Source organism: Ipomoea triloba, chromosome 13 (assembly GCF_003576645.1).
Source record: "Ipomoea triloba cultivar NCNSP0323 chromosome 13, ASM357664v1".
In the NCBI taxonomy this organism is placed as follows: Eukaryota; Viridiplantae; Streptophyta; class Magnoliopsida; order Solanales; family Convolvulaceae; genus Ipomoea; species Ipomoea triloba.
In genome coordinates this window covers 1483286-1506678 of record NC_044928.1, presented here as the reverse complement: position 1 = coordinate 1506678, position 23393 = coordinate 1483286, and the positions used below count along the sequence as shown (strand labels likewise).

At 36.2% G+C, this 23393-nt stretch overlaps 1 protein-coding gene across 1 annotated transcript in view; it reads right to left on the bottom strand.

The window, feature by feature from the left end:
- Positions 1-19219: 19219 nt before the first annotated feature.
- LOC116002317 overlaps positions 19220-23393 on the bottom strand; it is a 7336-nt gene continuing 3162 nt past the window's right edge. Inside the window, exons 4-8 of the mRNA XM_031242428.1 lie at positions 20648-20766; positions 20364-20544; positions 20142-20258; positions 19823-19960; positions 19220-19726 (exon numbers count right to left, since the gene is read on the bottom strand). Of these exons, the coding sequence (XP_031098288.1) occupies positions 19478-19726; positions 19823-19960; positions 20142-20258; positions 20364-20544; positions 20648-20766 (804 nt within the window). The 3' untranslated portion in view covers positions 19220-19477. The remainder of the gene's footprint in view (positions 19727-19822; positions 19961-20141; positions 20259-20363; positions 20545-20647; positions 20767-23393) is intronic.

Sequence of the window (23393 nt, the reverse complement as noted above, 5' to 3'; positions counted from 1 at the left end):
GGAGAATTTATCTAATTTTTTAAAAAATTAGAGAATTGGGGAATCTAAAACAAAAAATATGCTAATTAATACAATTTTCTAGTTTGGAATACTTTCAAGCGCTGTTTTTTAAATGGAAAATAAAATCTTTCTCATCAATTTTGCTATATATCATTATAATCACATTCTTACCATTATTTTCTTGCATATTTATTTATTACTATGATTACATTCATTATCATATTTTCATTATCATATTCTTTTACTTATCACAATCTTCTATTTTTTCTACCCACATTTACTTATATAAATAAAAGAGAGAATGAAAATTGTAAAATTAAAAAGACAAAAACAGAGAACAATATTTTGAAGTAACCAAATCCTTTTTAATGTCTGATAATTTATAATTTCTTATTATCACACTAATTTCTCTTTTAATAATTTGTTATTTGCGTCTTTGTGAGATATATTAATGAATAGAGTTAATTTCAACGGAGATCTCTTGTTTTTATGGTAATTACAAATTTAGTCACAGACTTTTGTTTTAGTCATTTAACATCCTAGGCAATCATAATTTGGACACTTTTGGTCCTTTCGACGACTTTTTCGGTAAAATCTTACTTTATGCAAATGTATTTTAGTCTTTTCAAAAATTTTAATTATTTTTCTAATGAGTTAATTTCAGCGGAGGCTCTTTATATTTGGTGTCAATTTCAAATTTAGTCATAGACCATCGATTTTGCCATTTAACAATCCATACCTTCTTATTTTAATTTGGATACTTTTTTTTAAAATCATTTTGAAGACTTTTTCATTTGAAACCCTATTTTAGGCAATGACATTTTCATCTCTTGATTTTTTATTTTCAGTTTTCTGTGCTAGTTTTTTTCTTGATTTTCGTCTCTTCAGTCGTGAATTACATCATCTCCTTTACTCGGCTCTTGTCTTTATCTCCTTCAACTTGGTCACAAATCGTCCATTGTCAAACACAATACCGGTTATGTGAGGACCTTCGGGTGCAAGGGGAGTCATTGTGCAATGCAATTAGAAAGCTCATGATGTAGCTGAGCAATTCGATCAACTTTAGTTAGACTGCTATTATTGTAGTTCATGATTATGTGAATCATCTACTACAGCTGTAGAGCAAAAAAAAAAAAGAAAAAAAAAAGAAAAAGAATCCTATTCTTTTTCATCGAAAACTACCATTTCTGAAAATAGAATTTCACCTAAAAAAGTCATAGGACAAAAAATGTCAAAAATATGATAGTTTGGATGTTAAATGACAAAAACGATTGTCTAGGACTAAATTTAGAAATGCCACCAAAGACAAAAAACTTCTGCTGGAATTAACTCATTAGAAAAATTATTAAAAAATTAAAGAGACGAAAACATCATTGCCTAAAATAGGATTTCATCGAAAAAGTCATTGAAAGGACAAAAAAAGTCCAAAATATGATATTTTCAGTGTTAAATGGAAAAGTTGATGGTTTGAGGCTAAATTTAGAATTTTTACCAAAGACAAGGGACCTACGCTAGAATTAACTCATTCATAATTAGCTTCTCTCACAAAACTTATTACATAATTGGTCACTTTAAGTACAATGTAAACACTCTCACATGGATGATGGAAGTGGATTCAAGCCTCAGTGGAGGCAACTGTTGACTCATTGTGCTTCAGTAGGTTGAGAAAGTAGCTATAAACAGATACTAAATTGTAACAGAGTCCGTAGTACTCAAAGTACAATGTAAACAATTCTAATTCAAAATTAACCAATTTTTGTACCGTAAAATTAATACAATTTAACAATTATCGCTGATAAATGAATCAAAACAACTAAACTCATTTAAACTAAACACAGATCGAAAATACAGGACATCAAAAGAGAAAGCATACCCAACATCAACTCCTAGAGCCTACTACGTACAAAATTCCTGCAGAGAGTTAATTTGTGTGCCAATCACATTCCAAAATAGAAGACTAGGCACCCCATTTGTTAGAGCATCCTTATCAACAATGTTTTTTTTCGCGATTTTTTAGGAATTTTTATAAATGGGATTAGAAAAGAGAAAATGGGGTGGAGAAAAAAAAATTTAAAACAAATCAAATTTAAAAAAAATAATAATAAAAAATAATGTGGTCAGCTCACATGAGCATTAAATTACAATGTCAAAAAAATACTATTCCATGGACTGTGTATAACAGATGATCTCTTCTCACTCTCTCTCCTATTTTCTCTTGACACAATGGCATCTCTTCTGACATAAACCACCCAATAATATTGGTGGTGATGCTCTTACTTCCACCACATATTTTCCAAGTCTTGCGATGACTATAGTCTCGTTCACATATACTTATGTTTGCCCCATTACTTACATACTTCCAGCACATATATGCTTTCGAAGTCTTTTGATGACTAGTCTTATTCAATTCATGCTTCCAAGTCTTGTTCCATTACATGTACTTGATGCTTGGTCTATGCTTTTTAATAGCATAATTAAGATGTCAAGACATTGTGTACACTTTGTCTAGAGTTCTTTATACGTTTAATTTTTTGAATTATTATTTGGACCGATTTAAGTTTTATAAATGAAATCTTAATATCTTAGGGAAAATTGTAATTTATGTTCCTCCATAATATGTCAATTATCAATGTCACCCATGAATTATTAGTGGTGTAAATGTTGTCCCTCAATTTTCAAAACCGTACATATATTGCCCCTCTCTTACAGTACGGGAGGGGCAATATATGTACCTTTTTTAAAATTGAGGGACAACATTTACACTTGGGAGGGACAATATGTGTATCGTTTTGAAAGTTGAGAGGCAACATTTACACGTACCACTAATAATTCAGGGGTGATATTGAAAATTGACGTATTATGCAGGGGTATAAATTACAATTTTTCCTTAAGAAAATAAAGAGACGAAAACACCATTGCCTAAAATAGGGTTTCATCGAAAATGTCATTGAAAGGACAAAAATGTCCAAATATGATATTTGCGGTGTTAAATGGCAAAATTGATGGTCTAAGACTAAATTTAGAATTTTTACCAAAGACAGGGGACCTACGCTAGAATTAACTCATAATGAAAATTTGGGAAAATTACACTTTTCGTTCCTAAGTTATAAGGTGATTATAGAATTCGTCTCTAAGTTATTATTGATGTTGCACTTTTTGTCATTTTACTAATAAACATTAAGGACGAAATTGCAATATTAGTACAACTTAGGGACAAAAAGTGCGCATGAAATGATGAAAAGTGCAACGCCAATGATAATTTAGGGACGAAAAGTGAGCATGACCAACACTTAGGGATGAATTCTACAATTACCCTATAACTTAGTGATGAAAAGTGCAATTTTCCAGGAAATTTATTACATCACAAATTTAAAAAACTACATTGAATTTAGTAGATATTGTGCTAAAAAAATTATTATACTTTTTGAAAACGAAAGTATTTGTTCATAACTACTTTCTCAACCTACTGAAGTCACAAAGAGTCAATATCGACTCTACTAAGACTCAAAGAGTCAACTGGGTGCCACTAGACTACAAGGTATTGGCGTTTTAATTAGAGTATTAACATTGATACCATAATAAATAAAACAAGAATATTTTATTGGCACTAGGTCAAAAATGAATATATTCTATGTACGTCAAGCAAGTTAGTAAGATAAAAATGAAAGACAAACTCTTTTCTTTCTTTCTTTTTTTTTTTTTATTTTTAAGGTGAGTTTTTAATTAAGAAAAGTTATAATAAATAAGTTATATATTTATACTTTACATATAGTGAGTGTAGAATTGAAAAAATAAAAATGTTGAGTAGAATCTGTAAAAATATAAGGTAAAATATCAAATAGGCCACTGAACTTATTGTTTTTGTGCAATTGGGCCATTGAACTTAAAAAGTGTGTAATTCAACCATCAAACAAGCAAAATTTGTGCAATTGGACCATTTTTACAAATTTTTTTAATTCAATTTGAGTTAAAAAACATTTCAATATTGACTTCCAACTAGTATGGTAGAAGAAAATGTCACTCTTAATACCTATATGTTAGTAATATAATTGGATTTTACCAGAAAATTTTTGTAAAAATGGTCCAATTGCACAAATTTTGCTTGTTTGATGGTTGAATTGCACACTTTTTAAGTTCAATGGCCCAATTGCACAAAAGCGATAAGTTCAGTGGCATATTTGACATTTTTTCCAAAATATAAAAATGTACTTTTGGACGGATGCCGATAAAGGTCAAGTCTAACATTTGATGGCTGATAAATTGTTGGACGGAGGTCAGTAAACAACTTTAAAGATTAAGTCCAACACTCAACGTCTTGAGCTGAATAGGCGTAGACTCTTATGTGTTTTAAAACCATGTAAAAATACACAACATTTTCTAACTACTCTTGGCAAGTTCAGGATTTTTACTGCACACAATGTACATTTTTTCAATCAAATTTTTTTGTAAAAGTCTAATCAACTTTTCTTTCAAAACTTTTATTTGTCACGGGACCAACAATAATAACGACTTTATTAATGGTCATGGCAAATTAAAGCAAACCATTCTATCAGACGGTAACGACGCGTAAAGACTTTGTTGCCCCATTAGTTACTTCCAACGTAACGACTTTGTTGCCCCATTAGTTACTTCCAACGTATGCATTAATTTCCAAGTCTTGCGATGACCAATCTTGTTATGCTTTTCAAGTCTTGTGACAACTAATCTTGTTTCCTTGGACAGCATAAGTGTCCCTAAAGTCTAAAGTCTTCTAAACCGTGTGGAAACAGAAACATTTTCAAGTAATGAAAGCAAAGCTTAATGCCCCCAAAGTCTAAACCGTGTGGAAACATATAGTTTTGTTTGCCCCTAAGGACTACAATTATTTATTTTCTGATCTTACAATTTTGCAGCACTTAATTTCTGATCATTTATAATTTCGTATTATCATACTAATTTCTCTTTTAATAATTTGTTATTTGTGTTGTTGTGAGATATATTATGTGAGATAATTATGTTTTTGCATTATTGGGAATGATTTAGGTTATTATGGTATTAATATTTTTTTTTTTTGTCTTATGTCTATAATGATACAATTGTACATTACTTTATAAATATTGTATTTTTTTTTGGGACAAAATTGTTCTTACATTATTGTTAGATCCGTGTGACCTAATTACAAAGTTGTTAATAAAAAATACAACTATACCTGAACTCTAAATGATAGGATCTTTGTCCAAATTAAAGAGTTGACAATATTGACACTTCATTGGCTCCAATTGAACAATGCAAGTTTACACATCATTATCATAATTTTATCAGTGTATGAAAATTTCTAAAGAAATTTGTAAGTTAATTTTTACTATATCATTATATTAATATATATTGTAATCATATATTTAGAATAATTTATCCTCCTCATCTATTGATGACAACAATTATCATTGACAAACTCCCAAAATATTGTATAAATGATTTGTTATTGACTTATATAGATTAATACATTATGTATTTGATTATTTATTAGTTATTATTTTGTTTAAAAAATTAGAAATGCATTAATACATGTTTAAACTATCCAAATTATTTTAGTATACACTTATTATCTTTTTTTTTTATATTAATTTTTATTTAAATTTAAAATTTTTATAATTTGGTGGACCCACCAAAGCCCGCGCGAGCTTAAGGCGGGCCGGGGTTCCATAGGCCTGTATTTTGGCGGGTTTTGTCGCCCACCCCTACTATATGGCGAGCTTTGGCGGGCCCCACCTCAGCAGTCTGTTTTAACAACTCTAAAAAAGGTGACATTTCTTTTCGTTTTTTTTTTTTGCTTTTTTTTTTTAATGGGTCTTCATTCATGACTGGTTATAGATGTATCTTTTTTTTTTTTTATGGTTATATTTATATTTATTTTACTTTTTATACTTTGTCTACAAAATAAGATATTACTCCCAATTAGCTTCTCCCACAGACCTTATTACATAATTGGTCACTTTAAGTACAAGGTAAACAATTCTAATTCAAAATTAACCAATTTTTGTACCGTAAAAATAGTACAATACTACAATTTAACAATTATCGCTGATAAATCAATCCAAACAACTAAACTCAATTAAACTAAACACAGATCGAAAGTACAGGACATCAGAAGAGACGGCAGACCCAACATCAACTCCTAGAGCCTAGTACGTACAAAATTCCTGCAGAGATTTAATTTGCACAGTTGTTATACCGTGGACCATGGTCATGACTGATACTGCAATTGTGTTGAAAGGGAACTGCAGTTGCGTGAAACAGATGTCGTTTCATCCGTCTGGAACTGCAGTTGTGTTGAAAGGGAACTGCAATTGCGCGGAACGAATATTGTTTCATCCGTTTGTTTACATTAATCAAAACGACGTTGTTTTGATTGCGCGGTCCACAATCCATTGTGTCTACAGTATAATTTTCGTAATTTGTGTGCCAATCATATTCCAAAATAGAAGACTAGGCACCCCATTTGTTACTTCCACCACATATTTTCCAAGTCTTGTGATGACTATAGTCTTGTTCACATATATACTTATGTTTGCCCCATTAGTTACATACTTCCAGCACATGCTTTCGAAGTCTTTTGATGACTAGTCTTATTCATGCTTCCAAGTCTTGTTCCATTGCATATACTTGATACTTGGTCTATGCTTTTTAATAGCATAATTAAGATGTCAAGACATTGTGTACACTTTGTCTAGAGTTCTTTATACGTTTAATTTTTTGAATTATTATTTGGGCCGATTTAAGTTTTATAAATGAAATCTTAATATCTTATGTATATAATTTTATATTTTTAAATAAGTTTAAAATTGAAATGGACTGCATATTCTTAATGGGTGTGTACGTTTTCCATCTTTAGAAAAATCAATAATTTTTATTTTGGGTGTACTAAAGGTTTTTACCGAACACAGTCACCTAACATTTAATTTGTTATTTGTGAGATATATATATATTTCACTAAACCCTAAACCCTATCAACAAGAATAGCTTTTAGTTCCAAGAATAATTGAGTTGGTAGATTTCCACTGAAATTATTGGATTATAAGTGAATGACTTGTAAGCTTGGCCAGCTGCTGTTTACCCCAAGCTTGGTGCAATATATGCTCCCATGAATATGTGTAGATTTAACAATTTATTGAGCCAGCAAGGAAAGGTATCACTTAATCTGTTGTTTCCAAGGTTCAAGACCTTAAGCTCTGTGCAGTTGATCATGGAGGGAGCTGAGGAAGCTGCCCTTCTAACAGATTTTGACTAACATCCAATGTCTCTAAACAACAACTTTGTTGAAACTTGTGTGATATCTCACCACTTAAATGATTTCCTTTAAGATTCATTATAGCAAGTTTGCTATTATTTTGCGCCAGACATGATGGTATTTTGCCATACAAAGTGTTGTAGGACAAGTCAAGCACCAGGAAATTGGGATGCAAGAGGAATAATCATGGAGAATTTGTCCACTTAGCAGATTAGACTTTAGACCAAGGACTCTAAGAGCAGGGTATTCCAGTGGCTCTTTCATATGCATCAAATGATTGTGAGAAAGATTATTGAGGTTATCAAGTCTCCCATTACCAATTCCCCATATCCAATTAGGAATTTCTCCATGTATAGCATTGCTGGAAAGATCTAATGTAGTCAATTTAGATTGGTTTTTGGGGAAATTTTTGCAGATTATTGCAGGAGGCTAGTTTTAATGCTTCAAACTGAGGGAGTAAGGGAAGTTCTGCTGGACTTATGGTTGTCTCAATTACCAAGCTATTATAGGAAAAGTCAAGAGAGTTAATATTCCCTGGGTGTCTAAATTTTGTTAGACACACGGTACCATTAAATTTGTTCGATGAAAGATGGAGTGTCTTAAGATTCTGTAATTGAAAGAAGAATGAAGGTATTGTCCCTTCCAAGTTGTTGCTGCATGCTCAAATCAACAACTTCCAGAGGAGAAGTCACATTTTGCAAATCAATCATTTGACCAGAAAATTTGTTTGATGAAAGATAGAGAAATGTAAGATTCTAAAGTTGAAAGAAGAATGAAGGTATTTGGCTAGAAAATTTGTTCATCCCGAGAAAGAGGGTTGACAGATTTTGGAATTGAAAGAAGAAGGAAGGTATTGTCCCTTCCAAATTGTTGTTGCTCAAATCAAGTAATGCCAGTGGAGAAGTCACATTTTGCAATTCATTTATATGACCAGAAAGTTTGTTTCCATCCTGCCAGGCTCAAAACAGTCAGATTTTTGAAACCTTGGAAAAAGTCTGGAAATGGAACAGGAAAGTAGATCCCATCAAGCATATATAATAGCAGAAAGTGATGGCAGTTTCAGCAAGAGAGAAACATTGAAGCTAGTGGAGGCATCATTGCAACTCAGACCTGGCCAGCGGCAAGAGTCAACTCTTTCATCCCACAGCAGCAGCTTGGTGGATGCCGAAGAATAAGTGATTTCACTTCGTATCTGGAGAAGCACAGTCTTCTCGTCCAGAAGACACTGGCTAGAGACACGAGGCATTACATATATTATTCTCAATAAATTTGAGAAGAGCAGAAGGATATTAAACATGAGTGTTGAATTTGGGAGATGGAATAGCCTGGCGGGTGAAGAATAACAACCACCTACCAATTAGGCTGAAGCAATACCCAAGAATTAAGGAATAGAAAATGTATATAAGAATGATTCTATATTATCTATGTTTCTCTAATAATTGTTCTCAAATAAAACTTGATTACTTTTAAGCTGGATTATATTTTCGCGCCTCGTAAAATGCATACACGACCTACAATTGTGTGGATCACGATTCAGAACGACGTCTTTGAATTTTATGAGTTAGAATAATGTACATTATATGTTAGAATACTAAAATTTTTGAGTTAAGATAATGTGCATTATGTTTTAGAATAATGTACTTTATGTGTTAGAATAATGAAATTTCTAGGGTAAGATAATGTACATTATGACTTAGAATAATATACATTATGTGTTAGAATAATGTATGTTATGTGTTTAGAATAATAAAACTTTTGGAGTAAGATAGTGTACATTATGTTTTAGAATAATGTAATTTTTGGGGTAAGATAATGTACATTATGTTTTAGAATAATATACTTTATGTGTTAAAATAATGTACATTATAAATTAGAATAATAAAATTTCTAGGGCAAGATAATATACATTATGAATTATCAAATATATATTACAGTGAGTCGTGTGAAAAAAATTACATGAAACGACATTGTCTTTTACCGTGGTCTACACAGGCAACGCAACACAGCTGTGTGGCGTGCAGACACCATGCAATATGAAAAAAAAAATAAAATCTATTGGTGTTGGTCAACCTAATATGAAATTCCGTAGCATTGGTCAAGCCTCCCTTTGACATTTTGGTCATCATTGGTCGAGGTGATTAAGGTCAAAAAGTCAGCACGAGAGTTTCGCAACGTTAACATCATCAACACATAAACCATCCTTAAAACCCAATTCTCGATACGACCAAAACCGCCAGTCGATTTCATCAAATTTCTTCGTTCTTCAATCAATCCCACACCAAAAATGGCGTGGGAGAGAACGAAGAACCTCGTACGCGCATTCGTCGAAGGCGGAGACAACATCATTTTCTTAACCATGTCGCGCTTCCTCAGAGACTTACTGGAACACCGCCGCCCGGCGGCGCCGCCGGCCGCGGCTGTCACACTCGCCTTCAGGTTTCTCGACGGAGCCGTGGCGGCCATCTTCGCCGTCGTTGCGTTTACTGTTTTGGTGACGAGTAGAAGAGAGACGCCGAAGATGCCGTTTCGGTTATGGATCTTCGTGTTTGCCCTTCAATGCGTCGGCCACCTTGCATGGCTTTACGTGAAGCATTATTCTCATCTACAACAACAATTGAGGGTTGCCAAGTACTTATAATAATAATGTTTTATGCTTTCATGTCTACTCTTTATCATGCATGGATGTACCATTTTTCACAATAATGCATGTTAGGGTATTTTTTTTGGATTCACTTTATATATATACACAGTGGCGGATCTAGAAAAATGTCCCAGTGGGGGCGAAAACATAAAAACGCATGCTGCTGGATTCGAACCCTCGCCATGCATAACTTACAACACATGCCCATCCAACTCTGCTAACTTAACAATTGGTTACTCATATCTGTTTTCCTATATTTATATCTATATATGTACTATACATACACATATACATACAAAGGCTATATAGGGGTGGGGGGTGGGGTGAGTGGGGGCAGCTGCCCCCACTGCCCCCATGCTGGATCCGCCACTGTATATATATATGGTCATAATCAGGTGTGGCCGCCCCTTAACGTGCGGTCAGTGCGACCGCACCACTATGTATACAAATATACATTACTTTATGTTAGAAAATGCACCACACAAATATGCATCATTAGGTACGCATCACCAAAAAACACACCACTACGTATGCAAATATACACCACACAGTGTTATCAAATGCACCATTAGGGACATGGGAGTTATGGTGCATTATTTTGGGTGTGTGGTGTGTTTTATGGTATTTTTGTGTATTTTCATTGTAGTGCGTTTTCTAACATTGAGTAGTGCATTTTCTAACATTAAGTGGTGTAAACCGCACCGACTGCACGAGGATGCGTGACCACATTTGAACAGATTTATTGATGGAGAACATGAATAAGGAATTCAAATATCATAAGCATGCATGCATGAAAACTCAATGGTTGGCGGCTAGAAGCAGACTTGGGAACTTGGGCTATCTTTAATTACTCTTGGTTAATGTATTTTGCTTTAATTTTCTGTCTCTTCATTTTCAAGCTTTTAATTCCAGTTGCTTTTCATATTTTCCTTTGTATCCTATTTAAGCATGTTTTATCTGATGGGATAGGGAGAATGAATATCATTTTGAAACTTATGAGTTTGAGTTACAGAGTATTCTATTTCCTTTCCAGCTATCTTTTGTTTGTTGTTCTGTATCAGTTGGTATTCAGAGCCTTAAGTTCCTAGGCAACAACGAGGTAGCGACTTGATCCCCTCTATTGTTACGACCCAAGATGGCACAAGGCAATAATAACAACGCAGGAAACAACCCACCCACTGGCGGTGACCGTGGTGTTGACGCCCTTTGGGCAGCTTTGCAAACACAAGGCAACCGTATCCAAGAAATCCATAATATCCTTGCTAATATTAGCTTGAGACTTGATGGACAGAGAGTTCCTCCAGCAGTAAACCATGCTAGGAATCAACCAGTTGGTGAACATGTGCAAGGTTACCAACCGCAAGTTAACCCTCATGCTTACAGAAGCAGTAGCGACTCTGATGAAGATGACCGAGTACCAGCCCGCAGGCAAAACTATCATCGACCAAAAGTTGATCTTCCCACCTTCGGTGGAAATCTTAACATTGAAGCTTTTTTAGATTGGTGCTATGAAGTTGAACAATGCTTTGACATGTTAGATACACCAGAAGAACGACAAGCAAAGTACGTGGCCCATAAGTTACGAGGAGGAGCTGCAGCATGGTGGGAAGTCACCCAAAATAATAGGAGGAGACAAGGAAAGCAAGTAATTACCACTTGGAGGAAGATGAAGAAATTAATGACAACAAGGTTCTTACCTCCAGACTATCAACAACAACTATATCAGAGGTATCAAAATTGTTCTCAAGGATCTCGGAATGTCAATGAATATACTGAAGAATTCTACCGATTAGGAGCGCGTTGTAATCTCTCCGAGACCCCAGAGCAACAGACAGCACGTTACATCAACGGGCTGAGATTTAACATCCGAGAGAGAATGACGTTAGCACCTGTCTGGTCTGTCGATGAAGCTTTCAACATGGCTATAAAAGCAGAAAACATCTTGACACAATCCAGCCAAAGGAAATCATATGCTCCAGCAACATCACGCCCTATAAGCAACTCTCCTGCTCAAAACTTCACTCCCGGGCAGTTTGGTACCCATTCTACTCAACCTGTAGCACCTTCTGAGTCGGGATTCCCAAAGGCCCAGCGACAAAGACAGAACAATGAGGTACCTACTCAAAATACTAATCCTTATGCCAAGCCTATGACCGGAAAATGTTTTAAGTGTGGAGAACCAGGCCACCGTTCAAATGAGTGCCGAGCCCGTCGTTCTATTAATTTAATAGAGGAAAACGAAGAAGATGAGGATGGAAGAGAAGAGAGTTACGTTGAAGAGATTGTTGAGAAAGATGGGGAACATGTGAGTTGTGTTGTTCAACGCCTCTTGTACACTACAGAAGATAAAAGTCCTAATCAACGCAACAATATCTTTAGAGCGTATTGCAGTGTCGTGGGAAAAGTGTGCAAACTTATTATTGATAATGGTAGTTGCGACAATATTGTTTCAAAAACTCTGGTGCAGCATCTCAGTCTACCAACGCAGCCTCACCCTCAGCCATACAAAATGGGGTGGATAAAGGAGGGACCGTCTGTCTCTGTTACAGAAATATGCCATGTCCCTATTTCAATCGGCAAGAGTTATGAAGATACGGTAAGATGTGAGGTCATTGACATGGATGCGTGCCACATTTTACTAGGTAGACCCTGGCAGTTTGATGTTGATGCTACTCACCACGGAAGGCAGAACAACTATTCCTTTGTTTGGGGTGAAAAGAAAATTGTCATCCCGCCAACTTCATGGGAAACTTCAATGAAAAAGAAAACTTGTGCTGTCACAATCTCACAGAATTGGAAAGAATTTATTGTTGAAGCCAATGAACTCCAGACCATAGTTATGGTGGTTGTGAAAGAGAGTAAACAGGGAACCTACCAAGTGCCAACAGAGCTATTTGGCTTATTGTCTGAATTTTCTGATGTAGCCCCTGATGATCTACCGGGAGGATTACCACCATTACGCGATGTACAACATCAAATAGATTTGCAACCAGGGGCTAGTTTACCCAACCTTCCACACTACCGAATGAGTCCAGAAGAACACGATATGCTGACTGAACAAGTGACAGACCTCCTTCAAAAGGGACTCATTAGAGAGAGTAAGAGTCCTTGTGCAGTTCTTGCCTTGCTAGTTCCAAAAAAAGATGGGAGTATGCGAATGTGCATTGATAGCCGAGCTATCAATAAAATAACAGTGCGTTATCGGTTTCCCATCCCTCGTCTGGATGACATGCTCGACCAACTTCATGGGGCGTTTGTTTTCTCTAAAATAGACCTTCGAAGTGGATATCATCAAGTTCGAGTTAGGCTTGGAGATGAGTGGAAAACCGCGTTTAAAACAAGAGATGGGCTCTATGAATGGCTTGTGATGCCTTTTGGATTGTCAAATGCGCCAAGCACGTTCATGCGACTAATGAATCAAGTCCTTCAGCCTTTTATCGGCAAATTTGTTGTCGTATATTTCGACGACATCTTAATTTACAGCAGAAACCATGAAGAGCATTTGGACCACCTGCACCAAGTATTCATGGCCTTACGAGAGAATAAGTTATTTATCAACTTGAAGAAATGTTCTTTTCTAACCAATGAGCTGGTGTTCTTAGGTTATGTGGTGGGCAGTGATGGAATACGAGTTGACAAGGCCAAGATAAATGCCATCCAAGAATGGCCAATCCCTAAGACAGTTGGAGAAGTCCGGAGCTTCCATGGTTTGGCGTCATTCTACAGAAGGTTTATTCGAGACTTTAGTACGGTTGCAGCGCCACTCACTAATTGCATGAAGCAGGAGAGGTTCAAATGGGATAAAGATGCAGAATTCAGCTTCAATTCACTCAAGGAAAAACTCATCAATGCCCCTGTCTTGGCGTTACCAGATTTTTCAAAGCCATTTGAATTACAATGTGATGCAAGTGGCGTGGGCATAGGGGCAGTACTTTCACAGGGTGGAAGGCCAATAGCTTTTTATAGCGAGAAATTAAGCTCGGCACGTGAAAAGTGGTCCACTTATGAGCAAGAATTGTATGCTGTTGTTCGGGCTCTTCACACTTGGAAGCACTACTTACTCTCTCAAGACTTTGTCATATATACAGACCATGAAGCACTTAAATATTTTCGGAATCAAAAGCACATCAACCGTATGCATGCCAGGTGGTCTTCCTTCCTAGAACAATTTTCTTTTGTTATCAAACATAAGTCTGGCGCCTTAAATCGAGCAGCAGATGCTCTTAGTCGCAGGAGAAACTTGTTGGTAATCATGCAAGGGGAGGTTATTGGGTTTGACCAGCTCAAGGATTTATATGTTGAGGATGAGGATTTCAAGCGAATTTGGGAGCAAGTTCAACTTCATGCTCCATTACTGGATTTTCATGTGTCTGAAGGATATCTTTTCAAAGGAACAAAGTTGTGTATTCCTAGAACCTCTCTAAGAGAAAAATTGATCAGGGATTTGCATGCAGGTGGTTTAGCAGATCATTTTGGTCGAGATAAGACAATTGCCAGTCTTGAAGAGAGATTTTACTGGCCTCAGCTAAAGAGAGACGTAGGACTGTTTGTGAAACGTTGCATTGTTTGTCAAAGAGCAAAAGGACATTCCCAGAATACGGGGTTGTACATGCCTCTACCAGTTCCAGAAGATATATGGGAAGATTTATCTATGGACTTTGTTCTCGGACTTCCAAGAACAAAACGTGGTGTAGATTCTGTCTTTGTGGTTGTGGATCGGTTCTCAAAAATGGCACACTTCATCCCTTGCAAAAAGACATCTGATGCTGTTCACATTGCTCGATTATTCTTTCAGGAGATTGTTCGCCTCCATGGAGTTCCAAAATCCATTACTTCTGATCGGGATTCAAAGTTTCTATCACATTTTTGGACAACCTTGTGGAAAAGATTTGATGCTAGTCTTAAATTCAGCTGCTCGGCACACCCACAGACAGACGGTCAAACTGAGGTAACAAATCGCTCCCTGGGAAATCTCATACGTTGTATTTGTGGTGAATATATTAAGCAATGGGATTTTGCTTTGGCTCAAGCAGAGTTTGCCTATAATAGCAGTGTACATTCTGCCATTGGACGTTCACCGTTCTCTGTTGTCTACCGAAAGCAACCCATGCATGCAGTTGATTTACTTCGGCTTCCGCAAAATGAGAATGAGAGTTTAAAGTTAGACTTTGGGAGTTCAAAGGCTAAAAATTTTGTAAAACAGGTTACTGAGATTCAAGAAGAAGTAAAAGCCAGACTGAATTCCAATAATGCCAAAAATAAAGCTCAAGCTGACAAACGCCGCCGCCGCCAAGTATTTGCAGTAGGAGATGAGGTTATGGTCTTCATTCGAAAGGAACGAGTACCCGCAGGAACATTCCACAAGTTAAGTCCCAAGAAATATGGCCCTTTTAAGATCAGTAAGAAAATCAATGATAATGCTTACGTTATTGATTTACCAGATGAGTGGAAAATTTCCAAAACATTCAATGTTGCTGACATTTTCAAGTACCACTCAGTAGATGTTCCGTTATATCCCGATGACTCGAGGGCGAGTCTTCTGCAACCTGGGGAGAATGATGGAGAACATGAATAAGGAATTCAAATATCATAAGCATGCATGCATGAAAACTCAATGGTTGGCGGCTAGAAGCAGACTTGGGAACTTGGGCTATCTTTAATTACTCTTGGTTAATGTATTTTGCTTTAATTTTCTGTCTCTTCATTTTCAAGCTTTTAATTCCAGTTGCTTTTCATATTTTCCTTTGTATCCTATTTAAGCATGTTTTATCTGATGGGATAGGGAGAATGAATATCATTTTGAAACTTATGAGTTTGAGTTACAGAGTATTCTATTTCCTTTCCAGCTATCTTTTGTTTGTTGTTCTGTATCATTTATATATATGAACTTATTTGATATTAATCTTGATTTAACAGCTTAATTAAGCATGTGGAATATGGAAAAGACTCGGCCTATTTCACTTGGTGGTTTCTTGGATTGTCTTGGCTTGTGAACTCAAATGGCTATGACGAGCTTGCTCCTCAACTAACTAGGTATGTACTACATGATGAATTATTAAATGCGCATTAAATATATTATTATTAAAATTTATTATGTCAAAAATATATTTTCAAGTCTCCTTTATATTATTTAGTTTTTAAATAATTTATTTTAGCATTTAATTAATTTGTGATTATTATTATTAATTTTCTTCTCATGCATGCAGCCTCACCGCGATTTTCCTATTTTTCGATTTCGCTATTTTCTTGGTTGTTGTTTCGGGATTTATCATTACCACAACTATTCTCATTTGTTTGCTACCTGCGATTTATGTCGCTTTTCGCTTTTCGAGAGACGAAGGTCAGGTATATATATATTCATATAATTCTTTATATATATATATATTTGTATTTTTATATTAAATAAATTATTTATTTTGATTCCTTTTTTTTTTTTTTTTGTTTTTTGTTTTAGGGAATTCGAGTTCAGAACATACAGCTCCCGCCATGCCCATTTTGTGATTACCCTCTCCACAAAACATGTTATCGTCTAATATGAAATTGTCAAACCAAAATCAGTTGTACCTACATACCAATATTGCATTGATATACTTGGAATACTTATTTAAAAATAAACATGGAGCAGGGTCAGTAGGCGGTCTATAAAATAAAAAAAAATAGTGCATGTGTGGGTGTGTGTGTGTGTATATATATATATATATATATATATATATATATATATATATAGGGTTGCACTCTGGTGCGAACTCTCGCCCAGGTAGGAAATGAGAACGCTCCACAGCCGTCCACGTGTCCAGATCAACGAATCAGATGCAATTTTAAAAAAATGACGCGGTGGCATTTTCGTAAATAACTGGAACTTTGGTGCACCTAGTTTCACTTACAAGTGCACCTAGTTTCACTTAAAAGGTCACCTAGTTTCACTTAAAAGTGCACCTATTTTCGCATCTATTTTCACTTACAAGTGCAAGTAATTTACCTTATTAATATTCATGCACCTATTTTCGCAAATACTTTCACTTACAAATGCAAGTAATTTATCTTGTTAATATTCATGCACATGGGTGCAACCTAGGTGCACCTAGTTATAACATAGGTTGCACCTAGTTATAACATTAGTTGCACCTAGTTATAACATTAGGTGCACCTAGTATTGATGCTCACTGTACAATTCACTTGCACCTGTAATACATTTTACTTGCATCTGCAATACATTTTACTTGCACTTGTGCAAGTAATTTACTTTGTTAACATTCATGCACCTGGTTGCAACCTATGTGCACCTAGTTATAGCAATAGGTGCACCTAGTTATAACATTAGGTGCACTTAGTATTGATGCTCATTGTACAATTTACTTGCACTTGTAATACATTTTACTTGCACGTGTGCACCTACTTTCACTTGCAGGTGCAAGTAATTTGCCTTGTTAACATTTATGCACTTGGGTGCACCTATGTGCACCTAGTTATAACATTACGTGCACCTAGTTATAACGTTATGTACAACTACATTCCGGACACGTGACGCGCTGTGATTCGTCCGCAGTTCTCTCCTAGGTGGCCAGTACGCACCTGAACGCAATATATATATATATATATATATATATATATATATATTACTTCTCTTATTTATATAAATATATAAATATAATAAAAACATTAACAAGGCCGACTGACACGAGTTAAGTATGCTAAATCTATCGAGTTGGGTGAGTTAACTCGATCGAATTCGATCGTGTCGGACGCCAACTCGGCCTAGTCGGCCGAATTAGGTGGTAGGCGGACGCCTAAGAAGTAATTTGCCTAGACCTAGGAGCGCCTAGGCGGCCGACTTTTGCAACAGTGACATGAGGTATTATCCCATTCAGGTGAAAAACTAGTATTTTGATGCAACTAAAACCTATCGTTATGTTAGGGGCATTTTCTCACTCAATATCATATTATGGGAGCATTTGGTTTAGGGCAAATTATACTGTGCACCACGTACCTAAACGACGTCGTTTTGAGCATTGTAAACTAATCGTCCGTTTTTTTTGGAAATCACGTTTCCCATTTCGGCCGGTCTCTATATTTATGTTAATATTCTGTGTATTCCAGGCAATCATTCTGTGTATTCTAGGCAACTGTTCTGTGTATTATAGGCAACCGTTATGTGTATTCATGTTAGTAACACATGTTGTGATTTTATGTTAGTAACACATGTTATGATGTGTTTGTGCATTCGAATGTTTAGGAGGATGAGTTCTGTGTATTTTGTGTAAATATTATGTGTATTCATGTTATTAACACAAGTTGTGATGTGTTTGTGCATTCGAATGTTAGGAGGATGAGTTATGTGTATTATGGGCATCAATATTCTGTGTATTATGGGCAAACATTCTGTGTATTCTAGGCAAACGTTCTGTGTATTCTATATAATGATTATGTGTATTATAGATAATGAATTCTCTGGAGTCATTCGCGTCCACTTACATCTGTGTATTTTGTGTCAATATTCTGTGCATTCTGGGCAAACATTCTGTGTATTCTAGGCAAACGTTATGTGTATTATAGATAATGATTATGTGTATTATAGATAATGAATTTCCTGAGTCATTCACGTTTGCGTCTACTAACACCGAAACGACGTCGTTTTACGTACATGGTGCATATTGCTATGTGCACCGTGGTGCAGGGTATAACGATTGTTGGTTTAGGGGTTCGAATGAGCTAATTAAACTGGGCTCAAACCTTGGTTCGTTACTAGGTTAGCTCGAATTTGAGTTCAAAATAATTATAGTGGTTCGACCTCGTTTGAGATTAAAAAAAAATTAGACTTGTGTTTAGCTCGTAAATTTTTATAATGTTACGCTGAAACTTGTTTTAATTAATTTATATTGAGTTCGGATTTTATATATATATGACATATGCAAAGACACACAACATATAGTATTATATATATATGACATATGCAAAGACACACAACATATAGTATTGGGCACACAACCCATATGCAAAGACACACAACATATAGTATTGGGCACACAACCAACTAGTATGAGCACACAATTGTAAGTCTGTAACAAACCATACAGTAATATAATCCAATATTTTACCCCGTAAGACTGCACGTTTATTAGTTAGTTCACTTCATTTCTGGTTAAGTATTAAAATATTATTAGTTAGTTCACTTCATTTCTGGTTAAGTATTAAAATATTCGTACACGATATAAGTTAGCAGGCACACTTACAATGTTGTAAATGCACATGTTATAAGCTAGGAAGCACACAAAAATCAGAAAAAAAAAAACACGCAATATACCAAATAATAGTGATAACTAAAGTAATACGTGCATAATAATAAAACTATAACACTGTTGGTGAACGAAAAAATCTGTTACACTAGAAATGAAGTAGTTGAAAACAGAACAAAAGTGTGAGTAAACATTAGTAATGAAAATCCAACAACGACCCCCAAAAGTAAACGACTAGTAAACAACAACAAGGAAACTAATGCCCGGAAAGAAATCGTAACGCATGAGCCACATTGCTGGTACGGTGTGCACTTATATCAAGTGTTCAATGCTCCTTCATATAACGCAAACGTAGCCTCTAAAGTTGCGATCTGTCACCACTAGTAAGCCCACAATCCCATTTTGCAACACCTTCACGGCTTCACTCACATAACTCTCCATGTGCCGCATAAGATACATGCCATAGTCCACCTTATTCTTGGTGTCCCGCCATGTCATCGGCATCCTTTTAGTCTTCAAATTGTCACAAACAATTGACTTGAATTTCTCACCAACAGATGTGAAACATTCAGACAACAACAGTTTCTAAAATACAAAAAGAAAAAAAGAAAACAAAGAACACATCGCTTTAAGATTACCCATTAAAATAGCGTACATGCATAGAATGGGAAGAAAACGTACCACATTTTCTAGGGTATCACCATACTTCACCGGAGTGGGCTGAGTTGAAGCAGAATTATCAATAATTTCAAGCCGCTCGAATTTGAAGTCGACACACAAGAGGTATAAATGATTTTGTTGAAGGATGGGAAAGAAAAGCTGAAACAACAATAAAAATTATGAGACGATACTTAAAAATGTATGGCCAATCTAATGAGCACACACATCTACACTAATGGGCTAACAGATGGTAACTACTGGCACACAAACCCTAACTACTGGGCACACAATGCATAAATGATATATAAGATATGAATTGAAAGCCATGTGAAACACTTACGAGATGAACATGACCCCATATTTTATAATGACCAAGTGCAAAATCAGCCACCAAAGCCTCCGAAAACCTAGTCAACTTCAGCTTGTCTATTTTTTTGAACAACACAGTAGTGTTCAACTATTAATCAATAGAAAAATACAAAAAGTTGATAACTGTCAAGAGCAAAAAAAAACACAAACGTAAACAAAATTAAACAAGAAACATAAACGCGCATAACCATACAGTGGTGAACGGAGAGGCAAACACCCTAGTTGGTGTTGATGGATCGTTGGTATGTTCTCTACAAGTTAATATACAGGACCCAGCAATAATCACACCCACAGAAACCTCCGCCCACGGTGCCAAAGAACATATATCGTTACGACTAACAGTTTGACCAGTGTAAGGGAATAAAAACTCATGCCTACAAAATCATGTGAGCATTCATCACAAATAGGAAAAAAAAACATTCGGCATGACAAAGAGGTACAAATGCAATGACAACTTTCAAATCATCACTCCCATACTTGAGCACCCACTTGAAAAAGTTGACATCATCCAATAAATCGAGTGAAGGCACGGAAGCAATAGAGTGGACACCACTACGACGAACTGACCCCAAAACAGTACGAGCTGGTCTATTTGCCTTGCGTGGAGCAAGACAAACAAATGTGGAACCCACACGAGGAACAACCTGCTAGAAACCCACAAGAGCATTAAATTAAAACAAGGCTATTGTAGATGAATAATGCCAAAAGGGAAAATGACGATCAAACATAAAAAAAATAAATAACCTCCGTGGGTGTAACGAACGACCGACCATCTACAATGTCACTTAAACTAACACCCTACCGTGAAGGGCCCACCAACCACTCCCCATACTCCAGCAACTACAGGAACAACGCCCACCAAACGTTTCAGTCTTCGCATGCATATACGAAACAAACACCAATTACAAAGAAATAATACAAATCCCTAACAAAACAACGTACAAGTACCAACAATGCACACATCCCAGAACGAAGAGGCACACCAAAATAGTGAATATTAACATGTAACTTACCAGGGCCCCAACATTTAATTGACCCCCCTCATTTGCGCGTAGACCTCCAACCGATTGAATAAAGCATACCCAAGTTATTATAACAACATAAAGGATAACTAAATAAAATCAAAAGGGCACATAAACATAACCGAATGAGCACAAAAAAATAAAATCCTATGAAAGAACACACACACCATATCCGAACCACCATCCACACCCCCATCATGAACTTGTTGTTCACTATTAACACCTGAGCAACCACCATGCTGAGATCCAGAAATGTGATCAATATTCGCATCCTGCATCCCACAAAGAAAAACACAAGACAAAAATGGAGAGAGTAACATAAAGAACTCCAAAAATTAAGTACTTGACAAACAATGCTTTGTTACTGAGCACAAACATATTAGAAAGCAGACACACATAAACGAGTACAAAATATAAAAATGAAACATACCCGGCCAATACCACCACCCACACCATGGTCATCATGACCTTCATTAATCACCCTAGCAATATTAGACACATCACCCCACACATCGTGTCCAAACTCCCGAGTCAATCCAAGGCTAAAAGATGGAAAATCCTTCAAATTAGCCATCTTCAATATAGCACACTCAACCTCTACTAACGCCCGTATATTATCAGCATTTCCCAGAACTCTTCATCAAACTGAGCAAATGTGGGTTATGATCATGGTTTATCAGTACCTGCGCAGCATCTAAAACCTGCCGAAAATTCACATTATTCCCTGTAACCGCGCCAAGCCTCGTTAACCAACTAGATAAGTGCTAGAATGCACCTAGCTAGCTCCCCGGTCTTGTCAGCCAAGCGCTCAAGTAATGTCTAAAAATCAAACAAAAATAACCCAAAAAACTAACATTATGGAAAAAAAATAGAATAGAGAACATAGAATACATAACGAAATATAACCTATTATGGAAGAAAAATATACACCTGCACAAAAAATATGAAACTAGACCTTATGGGGAGGAACAGGAGAAACCGGGGCAACAGAATCACCATGAGTACCTCCCAAATGTACACCCCAGTCAGCAGACAATCTACTACCCTCGGGCACTACATCGGACGACACAACACAAGGAAGCATCTGTGATGTCCCCCCGAATCTCCAAGACTTTGCGCCAACGAAGCATCTGCGATGTCAGCCCTCGAAATGCTGGGACAGCCCGAGGCAAGATACGAATCGCAGGCCGAACCCGATCACAATACAACAACTACAACGCAAACAAATTCCACGATAAAATGAATAAATAAAACTTATATTCAACCAAATTCATGACAAAAAGAAACATTAAAGTCATATGAAAAATAAAAGACTCACAATCAAGAAGATGATAGGACTCGAAAACCGTGGGTTGCCGCCTACAATCCACAGCGCATGTGTAGAAACAAGTTCCTCAATCAGATCATATAACGACACCAATTCTATTGTGAGATAGTAGCAACATAATCCAAATGATGGAACACTATCTGATTACAATATCCATTGCCCATGCAAGAAATCAGCGAGGAAATCAACAGAACCATAAAATGCCTCTTGAACCACAAACCCCCAACAAGATCCTCCCTAATAAGTTGTGCAAGCTCAGCGGGGGACACATCATGCCGGTGCTTCTCAAACATCTTTCGCCATGCAGTCAACAACTTGCTCTTCGCATAGCGATCCCGCATTGTTATAACACCTTCACCCCATGGGAACCCGAGAATAGAACTCACATTCTCCTCCCTAACGGGTAAGACCTCTCCCTCACCCAATAGTACACACATCTTCTCACTGTCAAAATTCGACAGCAACCAACGACCCAACCGAACGGGCAACTCCTTAATCTTTAATTCAAGAACGGCACCAAACCCAATATTAAAAATGTCATTCCACTACTGTGTCGTAAGATCTTCCAACGCCTTTACAAAAAGCAAAGGTGGAATTCTAATTCTAAGAGTTGGAAAATATACTCGCTCATCCGGAGCATCCCTAACAAGTTCCTAATGCATTCTTTGAACACCAACAGCCGGATCTTCCACAAAATCATCATCATCATTAGGCAGCTGGGACGAACAACCAATTGAAGGTGCTTCCCTGACTCTTTTAGCTACGACCAACAAACACAGACAATAACTAAGAAAAGAAACAACCACAAGAAAAAAAACACTAATAGTCCAATAAGACAATAAAACAAAAAATAATAATAATAACACATTGGCAC